This window comes from Mus caroli, unplaced genomic scaffold (genome assembly GCF_978045245.1).
Source record: "Mus caroli unplaced genomic scaffold, Mus_caroli_1 scaffold_1, whole genome shotgun sequence".
Classification (NCBI taxonomy): domain Eukaryota; kingdom Metazoa; phylum Chordata; class Mammalia; order Rodentia; family Muridae; genus Mus; species Mus caroli.
This window is the reverse complement of record NW_028227256.1, coordinates 113,128,801-113,146,924: the sequence shown is the minus strand read 5'-3', so window position 1 is coordinate 113,146,924 and position 18,124 is coordinate 113,128,801. Positions and strand designations below refer to the sequence as shown.

Sequence of the window (18,124 nt, the reverse complement as noted above, 5' to 3'; positions counted from 1 at the left end):
GAATCAAGAAAATATCCCATAGTCATACCAAGAGACGAACCAGTTCTTTACTGATGCACCTGGAAGCTAGACTCTTAGAAGATTCTAGATCCTGTCAAGATGTGAACAAACACTTACCATCACCCTTTCCACCCCAAAGCAAATGTACACTGACTTCTGAGCTTAGAGATCAACACCCTTCCCTGAAGCTTGCTGATTTCAGTAATAGATCTTGAAATCAGTAAGAATGTGACATTTGGTCTTTAAAAGATGTTTGCTTGTATTCTTGACAGTTAACTATTACAAATAAAGCTATGTTGGCAAAAGGTAAGTGTCCATCAGTAGATTCCTGAGTGAGTAAAGTGTACTTAGCTCACATAGTTAGATGTAAGGAAGCCACAGTAAATAATGTATGTGGCATTTAAACAGATCTAAACTGATTTCTATTGTGTACTGTCAAGGGAGAAATGTGAGTATTGATGCAGAAAAAAGGATGCTATTTATTGTGCTACAATAAACACACAGAATGAGGACAAAGTAGAATAGATGGGTATACAGAAAAGATAAATAAGAATGGATTGATGGCAACAGGAAAGGGAGACCTCTCTGATCCGCCATTGTGTATGTGTGTGACTGGTATTCTGATTTTTTTTTTTTTTTACTTTTTTTCAGGTTAAGATGTGTTTAAGTGGTCAATAAAATATATACCTAGCTGTGTTTGTGATGGTATTTCTAGATATGATTGACTAAAAATGCCCTTGACTGGATTGTGACTATTACCATTCCATAATTTTTAATGTTAAAATATTTTTACTACTTGCAGAAATGAAATCAAAAGGATGAAACAAGTGTAAGTCTGAGTATTGAGTACTAACCAAGTAAAAATTCTAAATCAATATTAGGATGATAAAAGCAACCATAGAACTGAACAAAAATAATAAATCAGGTAATTTCTGAAGACAGGGTTTATCTGACAGTAGATTCTTGGAAGAATATAATCTAATGATGAAAGCTAAATGATGTTCAAGGAAATCCTAAATAGAACTTTGTCATTGCTCTGATGCTACAGATGTGATTATAAGCCTGTTTTCAGTGTGTTGTAGGATGGAGTAAGTGAGAAAGTACATTGATATCATGAGGCAAGTCTCACAATAGAGGGACATAGAGGAAAGAGACAGTATTCAGGGAATATTTAATGGTTTGGGTTTGCATCAGAGGAAGCTTCATTGAACTTGTAATTCAGACATACATACCCATGAACAATTAACACTTCTTCACTGATCTCATTGAAAAAACTGTTCAACATGAGGATCAAGCCTAATACTTGATTTTCTAATTTTTATGGAAATACACATTAGCATGAAAATAGCTGGATCTGGTCTATAAAAAGACAAGTTAACTGTTACTTTTTGGATTCTTTATTTTTTTTTCTTAGTGGTTAATATTGACAAGGCTCTGAGTATGTCAGTGAGATGGTTTCTGAACTGTGTTAACTGAGATAGAAAGATCTCTATGTGGCTGTCAATATGCTATAAGCTGGTATCTCAGACATCATAAAAAAGTGAAGGGTCAAATAAACAATGACATTTATCTGTCTTGACTGCTGAGGCGATGTGTGTAGCCATCTCTTACTCTTGCCATGATGGACTCTTAAACTGTGATCCCATATCAACTCTTACTTAAGTTGCTTTTTCCAGGCATTTTGACAGAGCAACATATAAGGAATGCATTAATGTAGAAAGAAGAGTTATGCCTTACAGGATATGTACAAGTAACCCGAGAACTGAATGAAGGGAGATTACTAGCTGTAGATAGATGGATAGCATTCAAACTAGTATTGAGGCCAGAGTGGTGGGCTGTCAGGTAGAAGAGCTGGTCAGAGTTTTGCTTGTTTGTCTTTAATATACTGAGAGGGGGAGTAGGAGAGAGACAGAAAGAGTAAGAGAGAATGAGATACAGAAAAAGAGACACAGAGAGGTGGGGATATAAAACATAGAAAGAGGGAAGAGGGAGGAAAGTTTTATAAATGCCAGTGCAATAGGGTCTGAAATGTTCACAGAATATGAAGAAATGCTAGGGAATGGGTATTTTCACCATAAACCTGCAGGAACCACCTGAGGTGTCTGACTGACGGTAAATCATCCTCACAGTGAAGAGACCTTATGTACTACTTCAACAAAGTGGTAGAGCCAATCATCCACAAACTAAAACAGGCTAACACCACACTTCTGTTGACAGGAGGCATCAAGGCTAAACAAGGCCCAAGAGGGTTACTTGCTAGTGTCCTAACAGTGAACAAAGAATCAAAACAACTGCACAGCACATTTGTATAAGCATCTCCACAAAAGTCTATATCATAGAAGCTAATTATGAGGTTTACTTTTTATTTTAATCTTAACTTGTCATCAAAAGCCAAGATTATTAAGAAGCAAATACTGGCCCAGAATGGAAAGACAGTCTCTTAGACTAGGGGCATGAATGGGATAAAACTGAAGAAGGAGAAAATTAAATAGTTGTACTTCCTTGCCTGTTACTCCCAGATTGCTGTGCTAGACACAGTTCACTCAAGGATGAGCAGATAGGTCTGGACCTGAGAGCCAAAATTAGTTTTCTTTCTCTCTTTGTTTGTTGGAGACCATACCACGAGCAAGTAGGCCTTTCACAGCTTCCCATCCTAACAAGCCAAATGGCCTTGTGCTAAGGAGCAGGTATCACCCCCTCCTCCCTCTTCCCTTCCTGGCACCTGAGGCTGTAAAAAGCTGAATTCTTCTTGGTCTCCGCTTCTCTTTCCCTTTTGCCCATTTCTCTTCCAGGTTTGCGGACCCCCTCGCACCCACGAATAACTGGGTCCTGCTGGACAGGACAAGTGGCGCCTCCATGTGGAATCGAGGTTCAGATCATTTACCATAGGTGGAGATTACGGAGTTTCACACCCCCAGAGAAGTTCATCCCGACCCCAAGAAAAAATAAGTAGTGAAGGACCGCTCCCACAGCTCATGGGAGAGAGTAGCCCTTGGTAAGTGATTCATCTCCACTGAGAAACGGAAAACTAAGATTAAGAGGCAGCCTTCATTAAAGGCTTAAAGATGTCTCTCAGGGAAAGAGGAGTTAGAGTTAAAAAGAAAGATTTGATAAACTTTTTTATTTTCATAGACCAGGCATGTCCAGGGTTTATTGTAGATGGAGCAGAGATACACTGTAAAAAATGGCGAAAGGTAGGCAGAGACTTAAATGATAAACTAGCTAATGTGGGTCCCAATGCGGTCCCTGCAACCATCTTTTCTTATTGGGGAGTAACTATCAGAAGCTACCACTGTGCCTCTTCTCCCTTCTCTGGCAGAATTCCCAGAAGAAGGAGATAAAGAAGTAGAATTTGAACATGAGAGAGAGAATAAGTTTCAGAAAAGCAGTTATCCCCTGTTTGTGGGACTTTTTAGCAAAAAAGAGGGAAAATGAAGATAAGCTATTTCAGAGCTCTCCTAGGGACAGAAGGAAATTAGGAGACGTCCTGCTTCCTCTCTGGCTCCTATGGAGATATTCTTAGTTCTGGTTAGGATATCTGGGTCCCTTTGAGACATTAAGTTCTATTCCCTCCCTGTCTATTGTCTGTTCTTGGTGCACCATTTGTCCATATGTTTGTCTATTTACGTTTGTTTTTGTTTTGTTGTTTGAATGGTTGTTGTTCTGTGTTTCATGTGGAAAAAAAATGGTTAAAATTTTATCTGCTGGCTGTCCATCCTTTGATTTAGTTTAACTTGTTTAAAAGGCAGGCTAAATTTGCACAGCAGAAACTGATAAGTTACACTGCACTGTGGCTGGGAATCAAGTACAGCTGGAAAAGCCCTGCTGGGAGTCGATTGCAAATGGAGCTCTTAAAGGGGCAGGCAGCATTTTGCTTGTAACAGAAAGTTAGCTTAAAATGGGGAACTCAGGGTTGGAGTCATTCTAAACGACATGTGACATGAACAAACCCAGGAAAACAGATCTTTAAAGATACTTCAAAATAGAAATAATCTTTGGGCCAGGACTCTGGCAGAGTGCTCAGATTGAGAAACATTTGCGTTTGGGTTGACTCTGAGCTCAGAAGGGAGCAGCTTCATTGAGGAGGCTTGTGAGGCACTTCTTTTGTTTTGCAAACCATGACTAGGGAAATTCCTGGTACTTCAGTTCTCCCTCCCTTCCTTTTAGCTAAAAAAACCTTGTTGCAGACCTAGTCAGATATTGTTCTAAATAAAGTTTAAATTCAAAGTTTATAAAAGGTCAATCAGGCTGTGGAATTTATCAGGACATTGCAATTTCACTTGCCTACTTTATATAAAGTTATAGTGTACAGAGTTTGCTTATATGTATATGTATATTATTTGCTACATGAAAAGTATTTTAGTTACTAATGCTTTTAAGGGAAAATTACCTTTAACTCCTTGCTCTCACACAATGAGCTTTTAAGTTCTGGGGAGTAGCTGTAGCTCCAGCTAAGATTCAGAGGCAATATCTTATAATACTTAGGGTTTTTAGCTATATTAGAAAATCGTGGTACAGAAAATCTAAGAAGCAAAAAATATCAGCTTCAAATTTTTATTTTCAAAAGCTTCCAGGAGATGTTAATTGGCTAAGAACTCACCTTGAGGCCTTAAAGCTACTTAAACCTTTGTTAGGTGTTATCTAGTGAGATTCAAAATTACTGGTGAGAAATAAAAGGTTTCACAGAAAGCAGAGGAAACTTCTGTGATCAGTTGTTATCAAATATAATCAATGGTAAATAAATATTACCTTCTCATTTTATTTATGTGCCCACAACAAATCTTTGGCAAGAGAAAACATTGTTGTAAAATCATCCTTCATCACCTAAAAGTAAAGTTTAAACACCCTATAAAGCCACAGTAGTGCTAATAAAGAATTGTAAGATAAATTCATATATTTTGGAAAAACTATAACAAAAATTGTGTCTTAAGAACCTAAGTGTCTGTTCCTTGTTCCAAACAGCCATTAATTTGGTTATTGCAGAATATTAATATTCGATCTATTGCATACCATCATATTAAGTAAAATTGATAATCATTATCCTAAGATAAGTTAAAAATTGTTTTTATACATGCTTCTGTAACCTTCTATAAATTCATGCATGCATGCATCTCATTAACTGTGTTTAAAAACAGCCCTTCTATGGGAGAAACGTATATGTGAATTGCATTGCACACTTATTCTTTTGGGTTTCCTCTTGTTTCAGCAGATAATTAAATTGTGTGCTGTAGCTGGTGTTTTAAAATGTTGAACAATCAAACTTTAAGTTGTATATTAATAGTCAATATTATATCTCAGAACTTACAATTGCTTAAAATTGTTCATCCCTCAGATGCTATTAATTCTCAAGCTTGCAATTGCTTATGCAACTTATAAGAAAAAATACTGTTCCTTTAAGAAGACTGTTTTTGGGCAGTTAAGAAATTGTCCTGGGTTGCCTAGAAAAGACCCCCAGGATTTGCTTTTGTGTTATAGAGGTTTACATAAAGCTTTAACTGGTAAAGATTACAGATAGCTCCTGAAATGATACAAACTCAGGATCCTTATAATTATTTGGGTTTTAGACTTACTAATCAAGCAGTTTTTTCCTAGAAGATAGTTATTCACAGAGGCAACTTAAGGACTTTAAATGATTTTCAAAAAATTTTAGGTGATATTAATTGGCTTCACCCCTATTTAAAGTGTACTACAAGGAAGTTGAAACCTTTGTTTGATAGTCTTAAAGGGAGTTCAGAACCAAACTCCTCTAGATCTTTAACCTCAGTAGGATTGCTAGCCTTACAACAAGTGGAAAAAGCTATTGAAGACCAATTTGTCACTTATATAGATTACTCTTTGCATTTATACATATTAATTTTTAATATTATTCATATGCCTACAGTATTGTTATGGCAAAAATCTCCTCTAATGTGGATACATTCGAGGATTTCTCCTAAACGCAATATCTTGCCATATTATGAAGCAGTAGCTCAGACGGTTATCCTTGGAAAGAAGCAGGCACTAACTTATTTTGACAAAGAGCCAGATATTATAAAACAATGTCCTAAATATATTACATTATCTCCAGTGCCACATTTAGGAGTTAATCCACGAGGTCTTATGCCTAATCATATTTGGCAAATAGATGTAACTCATTATGTGGAATCTGGAAAATTAAAAAATATACATGTTTGTATTGACACTTGTTCAGGATTTCCTTTTGCTTCTCTGCATACAGGAGAGGGCTCTAAAAATGTAACTTATCATTGCCTACAAGCCTTTAATGCCATGGGATTGCCTAAACTTATTAAGACAGATAACGGGGCATCCTATTTTAGCAAGAATTTTACTTCATTTTGTAAAGAATTTGGCATTAAACATAAAACTGGAATTCCTTATACCCCTATGGGACAAGGAATAGTTGAATGTGCTTATTGTTCTTTTAAAAATTGGCTATATAATCTCGTTCTTTATATATTCAAAATAGTAATGGTTTAAGATAATATTTTGGTATTTTTAGAGAATGTGCATGTCAAATTGTAAAAAAAATTGCTCTGGTGTCCTCAGTTCCTACCTGTTTCCACATAATGTTATTAATTCTTGAGGACCTATACTCAATCAATTGCTGCAAATGAATGCTCTTATTTCTGATTAATAAATAAATTATACACATGTGACTATAATAACTTTTCAAGCATTCTAGTTACAATCTCTCTTTAAGAGAAACAATTGAAAGTGTAATTAGTCACTGCCCATGTTATATTAAAACTGACTATAATAGTCAATTATTTAAGATGTTTTGTCAACAATTTAATAATTCTCAAAAACAAGGTATTGTGGAACTTTAAAAACTCTATCTTCTTAAAAACAAAAAAGGGGAGAAATTATACCCCCCTACACATTATTTAAATCATACTTTTATTTTTAAGAATTTTGAAATTTGGATGTCAAAGAAGTTAATAAATGCCTTATACTATCTTAAAACTAGACATAATCATGTCTAGGTGATATGAAAAGCATCCACATATTGGCACATGGCATGAGCCTGAACAGAAAGTTAATATGGGGGAGAGAGGAGGTGTTTCTGTTTTTTCCACAGAATACTGCAGAAGCATGCCAGCTTCCAGAATGATTCGTGTGACAGGCTGACCTGTGAGTTCCTGAATGCCCTGACAGTGATGACAAGAAAGCTGTGCTGAGTGCACAGAGAAAGAAGAATCAGGGAGAGCAGCCACTTGCAAACAAGATGAAGAAACTTCCTATCTCCGCCATGGACTACAACAAGGAGAGCCTATTTCTGCAGTGACCTTGGCAGTAATCCTGGGCTTAGGAGCTGCAGGTGCAGGAACTGGCATTGCCTCTTTAGTCACCTCCCAACAGCAATACACCGAGCTTAGTCTTGCTGTGGACAGAGATATATAAGAGCTGCGAAGGGGCTTGAAATTTTTAAAAGATTCCCTGGTCTCTCTGTCCAAGGTAGTATTACAGAACAGACGAGGCCTTGATTTAGTGTTCTTAAAAGAGGGAGGGCTAAGTGAAGCTCTCAAAGAAGAATGTTGTTTTCATTCTGATAAGACTGGCTTAGTTCATGAGACAAAGTTAGAACTAGTTTAGAAGAGAGAAAACATAATAGAGAGAAACCAGAATACCAAAAACCTTGGAAAATGGCAGGTCAAATTGTGGTTCACTAGGGCCATCAGCAGTCATGGTTTTGTGTCTTGGCATATACATGGCACAATGAACCTTAGTTCAGTGTATACCATTTTGTCCAGAAAGTCAGTCGTGGAGGCAGGAGGTTGAGGCAGTTGGTCACACTGTATATACAATCAGGAAGCAGAAAGAGGGAAATTTGGATGCTTTGTTCCCTTGACTCTTTGTATTCAGTCCAAGACCCCAAATCAGGGAATGGTATCACTAATACTTAGGGTGGGGTTTTTTTTAAACATAATTCAATACAATCTGGAAAGTTTTTCACAGAAATGATCAGAGACTTGCCCTCAAGATTTTAAGTTGTGACAAAATGACAGTCAACATAACCATCATCATTCACTAAGCATTCTGAATACCTTGCACAGCATGGTGAGCTGACATTTTATCTCGATGGCAGCAATTGTGGTGGTCACATCTGTGGGCACTACATTTCCAAGACACATTATACAAAAAGCCATGAACTTGCTGTGCCTAGGTTCACATTTCACTATCTTATTGGGTCTTAGAAGCAAATGTACTTGCAGCCAGATGTGACACTACTGCAGAAATGCTTAGAGAATGTCAGGTGCTAAACCAGGAACATCTCATCCATTCCCTCATTTAATTTTACTTAACCTGTGCAGTAATTGAAGTAAGAATTATTACTCTTATTTATATCCATGAGGAAGTTGAGCATTATAGATGATATTAAGTACATAGGCAGTATTCCACAGCTAGAAAACATATACATATGTATATGAAGTAAATATAAGTGACTTATTGAAACTGCTTACAGGGCTGGATGACTTTACTCTGTTTGATACACATGGGACTTTGCGCATGAATGTTGTCAATTAATAGGACAGAGGCAGCATGTTGTTTGATCTTTGTTGGTTCCCCTGTCCCTATCCAGGGAAATGCAAACTATCTGCACAGAAAAGTACTATATATGTCTAGCCTTGAAAGCCCTGTACACAGGCTTAAGACAGGTCCTCTTGGCTATAGAAAGATGAATAAAATGTGGGCCTTACTACATACTCAAGACTCAGCTGATTGCTTTGAAGAAATACATTCAAATGTCTACAGATGTGTGTAGAAATTACTCTCTTCATTTTTGATAGGAAAAAATCAAAAGCAGATTAAAGAACAAAGGCTATATTTTCTCTCAAAGCTCAAGGCTATAATCTGTGTTGGGGAGAATTCATGACAGCAGGAGCTTAAGAAAGCTGATTGCATCATACCTCCAATGTCAAGAAGCAGAAAGATGAGTACTGATTGATTCTCAGTCCTTTTGTTTCTTTGTACTTATCCAGAACCCCAGGTCATCAAGTGGCACTTTTACTTTTTAGCAGGGGTCTTTCCAACTTAGTTAACACAATCTAGAAAACTCACATAGACATTCCCAATGTTTCTTTTCTATATGCTTCTAGAATGATAAGCTGACAGTCAACATTAAGCATTATAGCATGCTAAACATAGTATTTCTGATTCACTTCTGTTCACACTTACTGAATAAACAGCACCAGAAACAGAGCTAGACAATGGCATTTTAAACTCTCTTCTCAGCTCATGTTTTATAGATAATTGGACACTGAGAACCTCAATTTTATATTGTTTTCATTCACCCCTCAGAAACCTTGGAAGGAGGTTTGCGCACAACCATCTTTCAGAAGAGGAGAGTAGTGTAGAGGAATGTTCAGTGGGCATTGGAGGAGACCTCTCCTCTTTGCAGTCCTTTCTGATGGTCTAGTGACACATAGAAGGAACTATGCAAGCTCAATGTGGCATATTAGGGCACAGGGACCCCTCCATGCCTCATATTTGCTGTGAACCTGAGCACTTAGGCTTCATTTTCACAACCTGACAATTTCAGTGGTATAATTAAACTCTAAGCAAGATGTTTAATGTGTGAGATTTCTGTGCCTTCCTCACTAAAACAGAGAGAATTCATATTCTTCACACAGGTGATAGTCACCAGTGCCATCTCCACTGTGAAATGCAGAGGATGGCACCTCAGGCTAGTTGCTGCACTGTTACATGGCTCAGTTGGGTAAACAGTACCTATTGGTCAAGCTGAGGACCTTACTTTAAGTCCTCATTACCCACACAAAAACTTCGCATATCTACCTGTGCTATAACCCCTGCATTGTGGAGGGCAGAGTTGTGGCGGGGGATGGGGGGAGGTTGGGGCTTTTTAATCACCAATAAATTTCCAAGTTCAAGAGAGGCCCTTTCACACCTGCTGTCTTTTTGTGATTTCTGTGTATACTTATGGGGACATATGCTAACACACATGTATATGCAAACACCATACACACATTTATCATATCCACACAAACCCTCACTCACACATACACACAAAACATAGCTCAAAAGGCAGCTATTCAAAGACACCTTGGTCCCCTTGTACAGCTTTCCTCAATTAATAAATCCTGTGTTGTATTTCTATGCCATCAATGGCTTCCCAATATAGTTTCCACATTAAGTCTAAAATATGTATGTACTGCACCTGTTTTCTTTCAAAAACATTCTTTTGAGGAAAAAAATAGATTTATTTACTTTGTGAGTGTGGTGATCAGCTTGGTCAATATTAAAATATAATTTGTCTAAATTAACTTTTGCATAATTAATGGAAGGAATAAAGCATACAAAACCTCACCCATAAAAATAAATAAGGAAGCAAGTAAATAAAAATTAATAAGTTCATAATTTATTGAGAAACTCACAAAATAATCTAAGGTTTTGGGAGATAGCTCCATTGGTAAAGTGCTTTCCCAGTCAGTACAAAGACCAGAGTTCCAAACTAGTAAGAAAAGCAAGCATGCTGGTGCTAGGTTGAAACAGGCAGGACAATCTCTGGACCCTGCGGCCAGTGAGTTCACCAGAATTAGTGAAAATAGTGCCAAAGAGAAACTTGGTTTCTTTGTTCAAAAACAAAGGTAGGTGGTACCAAAGGAAAAACATTTAAGGATGACCTCTGGACTCCACATGCAGACATACACACATAGACAGAGTCACAGACATAGACACAGAAACAGAAAGACACATAATACAATAAATAAGTAACTTTTATAAACAGCCAATTTAATTTAAATTTTTAATTTATTTTTATTTATGAGTTTCTTAAGGACAAAAATAGATTTATTCACTGTGTGAACTTTGGTGACAAGCAGTCAACACTAGAGTGTAATTTGCATGAATTGATGTCTACATAATTGAATAATGCATATATAACTAAGCATATCAAAAATATATTAGGAAGCAAATAAATGGACTGGACAAATAGATTAATAAATGAGAGATTAATAAAGAATTTGAGAAATTTGTGGGTTAATACAGAGGAGAAGCATGAAAGAACTGCAAGTCCACTACATGAAAATTTCTTGAACTTGGGATGGGATACTGCTTCTTTTGAGTGCGGTTTGACTCAATAGGTCATGATAAGTGGATGTGAAAGGAATTTCTCTAAGTGTCTGTTAAAATTCGTGGCAATTTGAAGGTGACAGTGCTTTAATTTCAGGGTAATGCCACAGCTTTATGACTTAGTAGTTTTGTTTAATGGCTTAATTTATAAGGAGATTATGCCATCTGCTTCTAGTCATGAGAGGCCACTTCAATGCAGAGGCTTCTACAAATGGAGGTAATACCCACTGTGAGCCTTAGCTTAAGATAGCAGCCTTCTGAAGCCCTGGGTGGTTCACATTTCTTGCAGGTAAGAGCATGATGCATAAAAAGCTGCTTCTTCTAACTGGCGGATTCTGAACTCTTTGGCAAACAATTCATTACAGAAATCAAACTGACCGTCTGAAATGTAAGGCACAATACAAGTTGGGAATATATAAAGAAGAAACAAGCAACTAGCATTATTCCAAGCAATTAAACTGCAAGTGAGTCACACCACATGCATGATCCATGAGTGATTCTCCACCAGGAAGCTGGCTTTGAAATTGCTCCAAAGATGAACCAAGCCCACTGCCCATGAAGATACCTATCTTCCATTCAGGCAGGGTAGATATAGTGAGAAAAGTGAAGCAGGATAGAAAGTCATGTAAAAATAAAAACCACCTGGAAAGTGAAAATAAGTCCTCATGCTGGCGTCTGTGTGAGGAGCCATCAAGGAGAAACTAAAAGCTAGCAGGTGTCCAGAGATGCTTCTGCCGTGGATTAAAATTTACAATGATTTGCTCCTTTAGGCCATGGAGAATTCCATTTTAGGATAGATTCCTGCCATGGATATGTTTTTCCTGTTATTAAATGTATATAACAATCACAAGGTATTAGCCTACACTTTTGAGCAGATTTCTGTAGAACAAAAAAAGTGTACTGTCTTGTAGTGATACTATATAGAGAAGTAGAAAAATGTCTTAAATTTTAATGATGATCCTTTAAGAATTCTTAAAATTATAATAGTAATTATTAAGCTTTTATAATAGGAATGCTATTAAGTCCTTTCTGATGTCAAAACTGCAAAAATAACTCTTCCACTTTTCAAATGACATGAGTTAATCGCTCCTGAGATAGAAAGCAGGCATCTGAAACTTATGAAACATTCCAAGAGGTTGCAAAACCATTAACCGAACATCCTAAAAATAGGGAACTGTAATGATTTGCTATAGGTGCAAGCAGAAGGTAAAATTTTCACTGGGTTTATCCATACTAGACTTCACTAATAACTTAGTCACAAAAGTTATGTGCATTCTTAAATGACAGCACATATACATGAGTGTGTGTCTGTGGGTATGTTGGAAATAGATTGCTTTGGGGTGAAGTCAGATGGAAAATGCCAGCACAAAAGTGTATTACAAATACCATGACACAAACAAGTAAATTCTACTAACTTTGCTCTTTAATACATTTGTCCAACACTGAAATCACACTCAAAGTGTGAGGAAAAGTTTCCATGAGTGTCTTCTTCTTATGTAGTCAATGACTTTCATTCACCTTAAACAGACAGGAGTGTAGGCAATGAGTAATTCACAAACATTGCTGTAAACTCAGGAGTCAACTCTAACAATGGAGGCCCAACCACGTGGGCACAATTCTTCCTTGCTGTAAATAGCTGGAATGATAATCGATTGCCTCAATCATGCTGTGCAATTATGGCAAGAAATATTGAAGAGACCTCAATCACAATCCTCTACCTACTCCATTATGCATGCTTTGATATGTTTTAATGAAAGCAGCTGCTGCTGCCAATCAGAGAGAGTCATAGCATCATAGCACCCAGAATGCAAGATTGGGGAGCTGTAAAGGTATCTTGGAAATGGATAGGAACTATTTGACAATGTAATCCAAGTTTTTATTTAGAAATTCACCTACTTTTCTGTTAATTCCCTGTAATTATTGTTTATCACCCTAAACAAGTAAAAATTACATTGCCTCTATTGATTTGGAAGGGAATGCATTTTATGAGTGACTCTACACAAATATCTTTGCACATATATATGCAATTGACTGAAACAAGGGAAAAATTGTACAGCTGGTAAGTAAATATACTTTAATAGGTGGACCAGTGTCTCCTAATGTTAAAAAATTCTGACTACAAACTGAGTTCTAAGGGAAATATTCTAAAAGTGCATAGAGTGACTGCAAGCTGAGTTCCAAGGAATTGTAGTCAGAGATTCTCATTCTAGTTGTGCTTCATCATGCAAAGTTTTTCCCAGAAGGATCCTCTCCAGACTCCTAGAGCCTTGGAAATATCATGGCTATTTAGAACCGGTGATTTTATTGTTTTATCTCTTTTGTTGAGAGTGGATTTATAGCTTTCAATCATGTGAACAACTGGGAGAGTAAGTGAAGGTTAAATCTACAATCACTACATAGCTTCAGATCTCTGTTTCAAGACTGTCTGGTTTAGAAGAATTGGAATTTCATGTGTATCAGGCTTAATAGAAATTGTAAACTTGCCAGGCACTAAAATCACCTAATACCACAGGTTGCACCTTTGAGGAACTTTTAAGACTGAGATTAACACGGGTGGAAAAAAACCACACACCTTAAATGTGGGTAGCACTATTATATGGACTTGGGTCTAAGAGTGAATAGAAAGGATAAAGTAAGAAGAATATCAGTATCAATCTCTTTCTGCTACCTGACTATAGATACAATGTATCCAGGTGCCTCCTGTTCTTGCTGCCATGTTCTTCCCACCATGATGGTCTGTATCTTTAAACCATGAGTAAAAATGAACCCTGCCTTTCTTAAGTTGCTTTGTGTGCATTTTATCACATCAATGAGGGAAGTAGCTCTGCTAGGATATATACAGAGATGTTCACATTAATCTTGAAAGCCAATCACTTTTGTAACCTTTACTTTCTAACAAGAAAACCACCTAGAGGGTGGCTAAATGACTTGTCCAAGGTAGTATGGTTATAATCCTCATGCATTTAATTTAAACTCCATTTCAATCCCGAAAGATATTTTCTCTCCCATATTTGAAGATGAAAAGGCTCTGGAAAAAGCTAGGTCATGAATAAAGTGCAGGAAGAAAATGAGGAAGAGAGGAGCATCTTTTACTCCTGGGCTTAGAGCAGAAGTTGTAAATCCTCTGAATGACTCATAAACAGTTAAGACTGAATACTAAGCATGTATTCACTAAGCATGTTTTCACAGCTCCAAATTGTTATAGATTTAAAGTGGAAGAGTCTTAGTCTGAGATACATCACCTAAAGTAATGCAGAATAAAGGAGAAAGGGAGAAATGATGGTTGAACTTGGCAGTGGTTTCACTAGGTTCAGTACACTGGAACGGTTAAAGAAGGTGTAAACGTAAATCCAAACATTTGTCACACTTTGTATTAGTCTCTTCTCCATTATTTAAATAAGATGCCTGAGGATGAGTTGTATGTGAGGAGCTTTACACAAGATCATAGGTTAGGAGGCTGAATATCAAGCAGCACTCTCTGGCAAAGGTGAAGGATTTCAGAGGAGGAAGCACATGTAAAGGGAAGGATTATTTCCTGATACAGAAATCCAAGGAGACTGAAAGGTTACTCTTTGTCATTCATAAAAACAGTCTTGTAAGAATTACCCTCAGGATTCCATTAGAACTCCCTTAAGATGACTCATGTATAGTACCTACATGACCTATAGACTTTTCAGTAAGTCCCTTCCTCTTAATGTTCAATAACATGTCATTGTATCAGCAATGTAATCCCTGCTCAGCACTGGGATTGCAAATGCATGCCACCATGCTCATATATATTCTGAATCCAAACTTAGGGTCCCTCTTGCTTCTGTGACATGGTGATTTGAATAAGAATGTCTACATAGGCTCTGGAAATTAATAGTTTGGTCCCAGTTGGTAATACTGTGGCAGTATTTGAATAGGTTTAGGAGGTATGGCCTTGATGGAGAAATTCCATTATTGGAAGTAAGCTTTGAAGTTTCAAAGTTGCTCTGCAATGAGCTAATTAAATTATACTGGGTGAATGGTGAGTCTGGGACATTCACCTGATTTTGTAAACTTTGTTGGTCTGGTCACATTTTGTAGGTTACACTTTCTGAATGACTTTGCTACATATTTCAAAGCATCAGAAGTCATGTAATTTCAATAGTGGGAAAGATTTAAGATTCCCAAAATAAGGGCTCCTCCTTGTCCATCATTGTGGAAATTCCTATCTATGACCATCTAAATTATCAACTCAGTGTTAGGGTAGTCGTAAAAATCCATCGTGAAAAAGCTTCTAGTCAATAGAATAGAATCTCTGATCTGGGTGGACCATAATATCTAGTGATCTGGCTCAATCACACAGGAAAGGGACCACCTGTAAGAAGTCAGATCACCTAAAATCATGGATTTCTCATATTCTTTCTCTTACAGATAAGATGAAGAATCTTTTAAAGTTATTTGCTTGTAATTAACCAATATTTGTATATTCCAATTAAAATTCCCTGAAATGTCTGTATTCAGGAGGTAGCAGCTATCCAACAACTCCTGAAACATGTCATAGCTCATACTCAGCAGTATGTCTGTATCTTTTGCCTTTTCCTTTAGCTAAAACACCTATGTTTTGAAAAACGTGAACAAGGGGTAACTTGCATCTAAATATCTTATAAAGATTAAGACAAGTGCATTTAGGGAATTAGAATTCTCCAAGATAGCCGAGAATTCTGTATTTTTTATTAAGAAGCTTGGTGAGAGTTATATTTTTAAACAGAATCAAAACACTTTGAGAAGCCCAGTCCTAGACTAGGTTATTGAAGAGGACTATGTACAAACAACCAAGAACAGCAAGCAACACAATTTCTATTCCTGCTCAAAGGCAACTACAAAGTAACTAACATATAGGCACTCACTATTCACTGTATGAAGTAGTATGAAAACTAAAATAACTTGTACTTTCTTCAGTCAGTGTCTGGATCAGTTGGAAAAATGAGGAACATGCCTTGTCATCACTTCCTGCAGTGGTTCCACTGCATTTCATCTACAGCATCTCATGGCCTTGTTCCTGAGTTCACTGCCACATGAACATCCATGGTGCAATTTCGGTGCCTTGACCACTATCTGGCTAGACTGAGCTCTATAGAAATGCTGCCTCACAATAGGAGCCCAGGGCACAAATGCTCAATGACATATGAGAGGTCTGACTTTGCTACTCCATTATTTAGGACATCTTGCATCTTTGAAGACCAGGCTTGAAATTAACTGCATGCCTCTGTGTGTGTGTGTGTGTGTGTGTGTGTGTGTGTGAGAGAGAGAGAGAGAGAGAGAGAGAGAGAGAGAGAGCAGGAGTGGGAGAGGTACATAGATATATGCCAATTAATGATATTCAATCATATTTGGTTTTTTAATTTTTTTAAAAATATTTTCCATATTTACATTTCAAATTATAATCCCTTTCCTCATTTCCCCTCCATTCCCATCCCCCATTCCATCCTTCCTCCCCCTGTTCACTAACCAACCCACTCCTGGTTCCCTGTCCTAGCATTCCCCTACACTGGGGCATCCAGCCTTCACAAGACCAAGGGCCTCTCCTCTCATTGATGTCCAACAAGGCTATCCTCTGCTGCATATGTGGATGAAACCTTGAGTCCTTCTTTGTGTACTCACAGCTTCTTGGAGTATAGTCATCTTCTTCCCATTTTACTGATGAAATATTGACACACAAGAGGGCAGGACTAAGTGAGATACACAGTCCCTAGAACCATCCATGAACCACATTGGAGTTCCCTTTTGTGAATCAGGACTTCCCACTCAATTCATAAATTGTTTTTTTGTGTTTGTTTTGTTTTCCATCTCCCTTTCTTGAATTGCTGAGTTTTAATAATGAAGCAGTTCCTGGCAAGCCTTATAGAGAACAGCTGGTAATTAATTCCTTCTTCAGGGAATAGTGTCCTGACCACCAAAATCTCTCTACTCTTTGTCTTCACAATAATCAAGCTAATTTCTATTACTTTTCAAACTAGCATTCTTCCCCCCATGAAGCTAGTCCTATGTTTTTTTGAACACTCAGTATGCCTTTTCAAAACTTCTCTTTCAGCTCATACCACCAATCACCAGGTTAAGCATGCTTAGAAAACATGGCTCTTACCAGTAATATTGCAGTACACCTGAAGGGGTCCCAGTGGCCCACTGCCATCAGAGTCAACATAGAAGAACCCAGCTGTGTGCCCTCTGTGTCTATACACCTCACAGGATTGCTCATAGATGGCTGAAAAGAGAAAAAAAGGCAAACTCCACTTGATTCTTAATATCCCTCCACAAGAGTCAGAGGCTCATACTTTAGCCCACTTCTCATATTTCTTCCTTTCTTTCCCATATACCCACAAGAGACTTTATAGCTCGGTGTTGTGATACTTGGCAGACTTTTACACTATTTCAGTTTCATTTTTGTTGCTGTTCAAAATACCCTGACAAAAAAAGCAACTGAAAGGAGAAAGGCTTATTTTAGCTCACAGTTTTAAGTTACAGTCCATCACTGTAGAAAAATGACAGTTGCAGAAACTTGAGGTAGATAATCACATCACATGCACAGCCACTAATAAACACATGCACATTTGCCACCTGGATTGCTTCGTTTCTCCACTCAAGTAGTTCAGAAATTAGTTTGGCTGAGTTTATGTCAACTGGATCCAAGCTAGTATTTTTTATGAAAAAGGAACCTCAGTGGAGAAAATACCCCCAACCAACTGGAGTGTAAAGAACTATACAAGGCATTTTATTTGCTGACTGATTGATGTGACAGATTCGATATCTCTGGAAACAATGCCACTCCTGAGAAAATTGACCTATGTGGCATTAGAGAGCAGGATGTTCAAGCCATGAGAGTAAGCCAGTAACCAGTATTTTTTTTGTTGCCTCTCTTCAGTTTTGGCCTCCAGGACCGTGCCTTGAGTTTCCTGCTCTGATTTCCCTTCATGACGAACTACAATGGTAAGCTGAAATAAACTCTTCCCTCAGGGTATTTATTACAGCAATGGAAACCTAACTAAATAAGGAATGCCAGTTTAGAGAA

General features: G+C 37.4%; 1 protein-coding gene across 2 annotated transcripts in view; it reads right to left on the bottom strand.

The window, feature by feature from the left end:
• Nucleotides 1–18,124, bottom strand: part of Cntnap5 (contactin associated protein family member 5) — a 928,932-nt gene that overhangs the window by 322,622 nt on the left and 588,186 nt on the right. For both annotated transcript variants that reach the window (XM_029481690.2, XM_029481709.2), the window contains one exon: nt 17,201–17,320. In XM_029481690.2, the coding sequence (XP_029337550.1) occupies nt 17,201–17,320 (120 nt within the window). The remainder of the gene's footprint in view (nt 1–17,200; nt 17,321–18,124) is intronic.